The following is an 8,229-nucleotide window of genomic DNA, read 5'->3' on the forward strand; positions in this document are numbered from 1 at the left end:
GCTGAATAAGGAACTAATTGGAGTAATTTTTTAATGAGTAAGAATTAGGTGATTGAGTACAAGTCTAATGAAATAGCACTACATTGAACAAGCATTATAAACATAAATATTTATTTGCCAGTGTTTCAAAGCAAATCAACAAAGGCAGAAAAAGTTACATAAGCAGTGCTTTACAAGAGGCTTCATTAACCCATACAATGGATATACATGTTAGTTGCACCAAATCATATTCCAGACTCTGGCATTGCAAAACCTAAACAGTCAAGAGTGTACAGGATCTAAAACCTTTTAAGCCATGTGTATAAGAAAGCACGCAGCTTAAGTTTCAACAAAAACAGCTGAGATCTTCCAAGGGTACTTGCACTTAATTGAAGGTGCTTGATTGATCATGAATGGAGAACTACCATTTCCTAAAATCTTTTGAATCCTAAATTGACTGCATATAGCATGTTATAGGCATGGGTTAGGGAAGCTAGTAAATTCAAATGAAATGACAACTTTATGCAGCCAAACTCAACATATCAACTGTTTGCGCTGAACGAGCCAGAACAAGTCGAGTCAAACTCATCTGTGCATCATCTAACCATCTTCAGCTTACTTTGTGTTGAACAGAACTTAACTGTGATCCAGACAATGGACATTAATGCTGTAGCTTCACAGCATTAACACTTCTCTTGTAACATGACAAATTAGAACCACTCAGGAAGTAACCTGCCTGTATTAAAAGGAATGTGTGGTATAATGTACAAAAGGAGGAAAACATTAAAACCATTAAAAGGACTGCCATAAGAATGTGGACAATAACAGCCACAAAACAGCTGAATTAAAAAAAAAAAAAAAAAAAGTAATAAAAGTTTCTATTCATTAAGTGAACAAAAGACATTGTTTTGTACATAATTAAAATGAGACTAGGAGAACATATCCCATTAGACTCAGTACTGACAAACAAGGTTGATGAAGGTGCTTCCAAATAGGATTATGTTGCTTTCCTAAATCCTCTTAAGATAGGGTATATATTTTCAAATGCTTCATAGATTTCACCTCTGACCTTTGCACCTGAGAAATTTGAAGAAACACACACACAAAATATTTTATATATATATATATATATATATATATATATATATATATATATATATATATATAAAAATTATATATAAATAAAAACACAGATGTTTTAATACATTGACAAACTATACCTGCACCCTAGTAATTTTTTTTTCCACAATCAGAATATGAACACAACTTACCTGTGAGAACAACTTTGCCTGAGACAAATATTAAAAGTACAATTCTGGGTTTGATCATTCTATAAATTAACCCAGGGAATAATTCAGGTTCATAACTGAAAAACAAGAGACATGTTTTGCAAGAAGTCAGGCACAAACTGAAGAATCTTAGATTTTTAAACATTTGACAACAATGGACAATATATTTTCAGTAACTAGTGTTTTTGGTAGTGGTGTTGGGCTAACAAAAACAGATCTACATTAAATTATTGTAAAGTGTTCACTTTGATGATGCATAAAATAGCATCTCATCACGACCAAAGACAGACAAAAACAAACCTGCTGAACTGCTGATGGGCTAGGACCAGACCCTCTAATCGGATTGGGAACTTAACATCACAGCTTCCGACCATGTTTTGAATCTTAAAATCTAGAAATTTGGCAGGGAACCCCAATTTCTGTACTACTCTCGCATACTTTCTGGCTGCCAGACGAGACTGTTCCTCACTGCAAAAGAAAGGGACACAAAAGCTCAAGTCACAGATTGCACAAATTTGTTAGAGATAGCCACTGGCTATTTTATTGGAAACACTATTCCAATATAGTTGTAGGACCCTGCACTTGCCCCGAGAACAGCTTCAGTTCTTTGCAGATTACATAACATTGGAAACATTCCTCTGAGATTTTGGTCCACGGACACACAATTGCTGCAGATTTGACTGCCGTACATTCATGCTGCAAATCCCCCATTCCACATCCTAAATGTGCTTTACTGGATTCAGATTTGTTGACTAGGAAAGACACTAAACTCAATGTCATGGTAATGGGTTGGTTGACTTGTGTATTTGGCTATCATTCTGGAAGTAGCCATTATAAGATGGCTAAATTCTTGCCATAAATGGATGCCCCTGGTAAACAACAACATTCAGATCAGCAATGCTTGATCAGTATTATATGGGCCCGATGTGTGCCAAGAAAACATTTCCAGGAAGCATTTTCCAATCTTTAACTGCTTTATTAGCCTGTACCCTCTTTAGCCTCAATTCGTGTTCTCAGGTAACAGGAGTGGAATCCAATGTGGTCGTCTGCTGTGTAGCCCACCCCTCTCATGGTTGAAATGCTTTTCTGCTCAACACAGTGTATAGGGGTAAATGAGTTACCATATCCTTCCTGCTACAACCAGTCTGGCTGTTCTCCTGTGACCTCTCACCAATATGGTGTTTTCACCCAAAAGAAATTCCACTCACTTTAGTTGATGTTTATGTTTTCATTAATCTATGTAAACACCAGAGACTGTTGCACTTAAAAAGCCCAGATAAGTTTCTGAAATACTGAAACCTGTCCACTTGAAACCAACCATGCCACAACCAAATCCCTCAGATTACACTTCATCTTTTCAGATGTTTAATGTAAACATTAAAAGAAGCACTAACCCATGTCTGTATGATTTTATGCACTGCATTGTTGCTACATTGGCGGACTGGATAATTCCATGAAGGAGTAGGTGTACATGTGTTTCTAATAAAGTGGACAGTGAATGTTTATTGCATAGCTGGGATGCAACAAGTTGCATACATTAAGGTACAGGAGGTACAAGTTTAATGGAGCATACACCATGTGTTAATACATAGCATATGTGGGGTTTTTATATATTCCACCCATCGTTAATATACATGTGAAATACACTGCATAATAAACTAAGCCTCAAAATATGGGAGGCTGAGGCGAAAAAAAATGAAATCTTACTGCAGCTGTAAGTATAACTTGGAAGATTTCAAACCTACTTTTACTCAAGTCTATCCTGATTAGTTATATAGTCAGCATATCTTCTGTAACCTACAGCAGTTTTTTGCTTCAGCAAAAAAACAAAAAACAAAAAAACAAAAAAAAACAAACCCACAGCAAAATGGTTAATCAGAAAAAACTGCTACTGGCTTTTTGCCATTTCTATTTTAAGATTTTATTATAGACAGGCTTTTTCAACTACTTTTGATCCACAGTAAGACTTCATCCATAGTGAGTCAAGGCATTTTAATTCTTACCTCTTAGCTCCTGTGCACACCATTTTGCCTGAACTGAAAATCAGGGCAGTGGTTCTGGGTTCTCGTATTCTCATGATGACGGCAGCAAAACGCTGAAAGTAAACATGAGTGACAGAATTACAACAAATTTAAACACCACAAGCAGTCACACTTAATATATGCATAGAGGAGTGTCTTCAATGACTTATTTACTTTTTCAGTAATTTTGTTTGTTTTCTTGTTGGAGTGGAGAGGATCCAACAAGAGGCAAGAGGGTCTCAGTGGATATTTCAGCCTTCAAACAGATTAACAGCAATTGGGGGGGGGGGGGGGAGTTAGCCCCCAAACATTTTTGTAGACTAAAAATAAAAAGTATTACCTTTGGATTATACTCAGCATTCCTGGCTCGCAGTGCTATCGTCTTCAGGTCAAGTTTGCACCCCAAATTCACAGTTGACACAATATTCCTTTAGAATATTCAAGACACACATGCACATTAGCTGATTATTAAACCAGCAGGTCTCTGGTTTTGCAATAAAGAAATCTTGGAATGGAATACCCAGATAACCTACTGTGTGCATCATATATAATCATCATCATCAGCCAGTTCAGCTCAGAACTTCAAAAGACAGAACTCACTGAAGCTGAGGGACAATGCCTGAGCTCTCGGGTGTGGCAGGAACAGGCGTCATGGGACTTAGGAGGGTGGAGGAAAGAGGGGTGTTGCCCGGCAGTGCTGTGGTTGTGGTAACCGCCTGCGAGTGGTAGAGCTGGGGTGTCTGGCCTGATGCTCCCACTATCCCACCCTGCTGCTGGGAGACCTGCTGCTGCTGCTGCTGCTGCTGCCGCTGCTGCTCCTCTAGCAGTGACAGACTGTTCTGCACAGGTTGTGGTGTAAGCCCTGTGCCATAAGGCATCATTGGGCTAAAGAGAGGAAGTCCAGGTGTCATGGCCCCCTGTGGATCATCGCAAAAAAAAACCATTTGCAACAAATTAATATGGCAGGAGATAAACCTCCTCGAGTGTCTGTGCTTACTGTACCTCAATGTCCACAAAAACAAACCTTGTCCCTGCCAAAGAAGTGATCTTTCCCTTGCCAAGTGCTTATTTGTAACTCTATAAATGGCTGGCATACAATGGGTTCACCAACATTTGCAAATCAACACTGTCAGAACACACCTAATCACAGAAAAAGTAGATACAATAATTCATGCCCACCCCCCCAAAGGGGATTGGTACTTCCCACAAGAGTTCTCCTTACCCTAGTTCAAGGAGAATGGGTAAATTATATCATTATTTATATCATAAATACATACACACACACACTGCCTGGCCAAAAAAAAGGTCACCACCTGAATTTAACTAAGCATATAGGTAAGAGCCTCCTCTTGGATAATTACTGCATGGGTGATTATGTTTCAGCTGACAAGTTATTTAACCCTAACTGATGCAGTGAGTAACTTCTCATTTGTTAAACAACCATGCCAAAAGACATCCTGTGGTCATGGAAAAGATGTTAATCTATTTCAGAAGGGTCAAATTATTGGCATGCATCAAGCAGAGAAAACATCTAAGGAGATTGTTGAAACTACTAAAATCAGGTTAAGAAATGTCCAACGCATTATTAAAAAGTGGAAGGACAGTGGGGAAACATCTTCAACGAAGGAATGTGGTCGGAAAAAAAAAAATCTTGCATGATCGCGATCACAAACGTATGGTGAAATCAAATCATAGAAAAACAACAGTAGAACTCAGGGATATGTTTAATAGTGAAAGTAAGAGCATTTCCACAAGCACAATGTAAAGGAAACTCAAGGGATTGGGACTAAACAGCTGTGTAGCCTTAAGAAAACCACTTGTCAGTGAGGCTAACCGGCAAAAATGGCTTCAATTTGCTAGGGAGCATAAAGATTGGACTCTGGAGCAATGGAAGAAGGTCATGTGGTCTGATGAGTCCAGATTTACCCTATTCCAGAATGATAGGTGCATCAGGGTAAGAAGAGAGGCGGCTGAAGTGATGCACCCATCATGCCTAGTGCCTACCGTACAAGCCTGTGGGGGCAGTGCTATGATCTGAGGTTGCTGCAGTTGGTCCGTTCTAGGTTCAGCAACATTATGTGCCCAAAGAATGAGGTCAGATGACTACCTGAATATAGTGAACAACCAGGTTCATCCCATCAATGGATTTTGTTTTTCTTCCCTGATGGCACAGGCATATTCCAAGATGACAATGCCAGGATTCATCGGGCTCAAATTGTGAAAGAGTGGTTCAGGGAGCATGAGACATCTTTTTCACACATGGATTGGCCACCACAGAGTCCAGACATGAACCCCATTGAGAATCTTTGGGATGTTCTAGAGAAGACTTTGCGCAGTGGTCCAAATCTCCCATAATCAATACAAGCTCTTGGAGAAAAATTAATGCAACCAGGGCAGAAATGAATGTGACATTGTAGAAGCTTGTGGAAACAATGCCACAGCGAATGCGTTCCATAATCAAAGCTAAAGGCGCTCCAACGAAATATTAGTGAGAGACCTTTGTTTTGGCCAGGCTGTGTGTAATAAATATATAAATATAAAATATATATCCACCACAGTCTTGATAATTAACACCACCTTTGAAATTCACTTTAATAGAGCAGCTGTAAAAGCATCCACCCAGCAACCTTAAGCAGCTGTGCAAAATACTGATCTCCACCTGTTATTAACACACAAGAGCACTACAGGACCTTTGTTAAATCACTGACACAGTAGGTGGCAAGTCTTATAATGAAGCCAAAAGTGCTAAAAACATGGTACTGAGCAAGGATTTCTATTTTTCTGATCACTGAGTGCATTCCGAATTTAAATGTTTTGTTATGGTTTTTTTTTAATTAGAAATTGAACCCAAACCAAATACTTCAACCCACCTGGACACTAAAGTTCACACCTACATCAACAGAGACAAGTCTCTAATTTATGACAATATAACATTTTGAAAGGCTTCACAAAGTATATGGTAAAGTGACGGTAGTGTCATAAATTTCTTATTATTTTCTATGTAAAACAGACAGAGTTTCATTTGCTAACCACAATGTGTGACAGTTAATTATGACAAACTGAAATGATGCATTTACACTTGGAACAACTCCAGCTACGAACGTCGCTCTTACCCACGGCTGTTTTTGGTTTGCAAGATAGCTTGCTACTTGGCAGGTTTGAATGTTCGAGTTGGCGTACTCCACAGTGATGTCCCAGAATGATCACGGCTCACTGCCTCGAGCTATGCTTCGATGTTTTTGGATTAGCATTTACACACCGCAACATCGTTCGATCAGTCTCATCATAATGCGTCGCAGAGACGCACATGACCCCGTTCACACACGTGCACTTGGATCGGACCACTTTTGAGATGATCACTGCAGATGTACATTAATACCAGTTTTAAATGGTGCCACTATTGACCAGTTGAAGTTAAATGGCACTACCTCACAGTTCAACAGTCCATATAATTAATTATCACCGAATGCCTTTTTTCTCTTAACAATCCAATCTCAATTAGCCAACTACCTTCACTCAGCTGGAACACACTCTAAAATTGTCAGTATCAGAAAGAACAGGTTATAGATCCTAAAAAATAAAACTAAGCACAGAGATTAATAAAAATATTTAGGTAAATGCTTCAGTTCTCTGATCACCTGAGGAGATGCTATGCCTTGTGGAAATGGAGGCAAGCTGTTGTTCTGCTCCATGCTGTCGAGTTATGAAGCCAACAGCAGATGAAGAGTATCAGCATAGGTGTGAGCAGGGACTGGGTGTTGAAGTCCACTTGCCTTCAGTGTTGGAGTCCTTCAACAAAGTGTGATACGTTGCGAATTAAAGCCATACAATTTTGGATTTTTCCCTCGCACCCACACAACACTAAGTGTATTAACTCCCGTAATATCAAACAGATAGTGTTAGTTTGTGAAAAGGTGAGAGAAGCTTCCTTTTCAACGAGCAACTCATTCAACAGAAGACATAACCGTGACCACGACAAAAAAACAAAAAAATACATCGTAACTGTCAACAGCAATCAGCCCCCAATTTAGATAGCTAAGTCAACGAAGGTTGCACTTACCATATATTGAGAACAAGTTTAGATAATGCAATGCATGATACACTGTATGCACAAAAACTTTTCACTGAAAGTCAAATCTTGCAACGAAAACTCGAATACACAGCAAATGGGCTTTGGCTTGGAGCGCTAGCTAGCTAAGGAAAATCAATTCATAAAGTGAATGGATGGTGGCGTATTGGCTTATAGGCCACTGAATTTAGTTAAGTAGCTATCTATCATTACCTAGCTACTTAAAAGGGAAAGTGGTTTTGAATTAAGTACATGTTAACAAATAGATAGCTAACCTAGCTAACACTTAACTCATGCAAAATAACTTGCCGAGTAAGAAGAAACAAGTTACCTAGCGCCAGCTAGGTTAACCTAGTTAATTAAGGAACGCAGCAAGGTACCTTGCTAGTTGGCTATTTTTATTAAGACAGCTATCTAAATATTTATCCCAGATAAAGAAGATTAAATACACAGCTAATTAGCCAACGTTAGCCATCGCTGTGTCAGGTTGCCAAGTCCCGCTATGCCAGCTACAGCTAACGCTAGCTAGTGTTGGTCCGTCGTCGAGATCATCCATGCTGTAAACATGATCACATATATTATATATACATATATATATATATATATATATATATATATATATAAAATCTTGAAATAAGAGCATGCATTATGATGAACAAACCTCGCATTTATATACACCAGAAACCACTACTGGTTAAATTATTCAGGTAAAAAATGAAGTTTTGATTTATACCTTGTCAAGGGCTGCGCGCAAAACATGAGCCTTTAAAACAAGTTCCGCCAGCATATTCTACTTCCGGTGTTTTTTATTTATACGTGTTCAGTAATAGTTATGCTACGTTTCGGAAACTTGTATGAATTAAATAATTAA

The 8,229-nt window shown here is 38.6% G+C and overlaps 1 protein-coding gene across 2 annotated transcripts; it reads right to left on the bottom strand.

Annotated features, from left to right (window-relative positions):
* Window positions 1–88: 88 nt before the first annotated feature.
* tbp (TATA box binding protein) lies at window positions 89–8,220 on the bottom strand. Of its 2 annotated transcripts, none has more exons than XM_027017586.3 (8): window positions 8,092–8,220; window positions 6,928–7,078; window positions 3,890–4,206; window positions 3,630–3,717; window positions 3,272–3,363; window positions 1,569–1,736; window positions 1,251–1,345; window positions 89–1,056 (listed from the first exon to the last, which is right to left on the bottom strand). In XM_027017586.3, the coding sequence occupies exons 2-8, from the start codon at window positions 6,979–6,981 to the stop codon at window positions 977–979; spliced, it is 894 nt and encodes a 297-aa protein (XP_026873387.1). In that variant the 5' UTR covers window positions 6,982–7,078; window positions 8,092–8,220; the 3' UTR covers window positions 89–976. The 2 variants fall into 2 exon arrangements, with proteins under 2 accessions (XP_026873387.1, XP_081580527.1); XM_081724401.1 differs by lacking the exon at window positions 8,092–8,220 and adding an exon at window positions 7,350–7,923.
* Window positions 8,221–8,229: the final 9 nt, after the last annotated feature.

The sequence above is a fragment of the Electrophorus electricus genome, chromosome 12 (assembly GCF_041902795.1).
Source record: "Electrophorus electricus isolate QZ-2024a chromosome 12, ASM4190279v1, whole genome shotgun sequence".
In the NCBI taxonomy this organism is placed as follows: Eukaryota; Metazoa; Chordata; class Actinopteri; order Gymnotiformes; family Gymnotidae; genus Electrophorus; species Electrophorus electricus.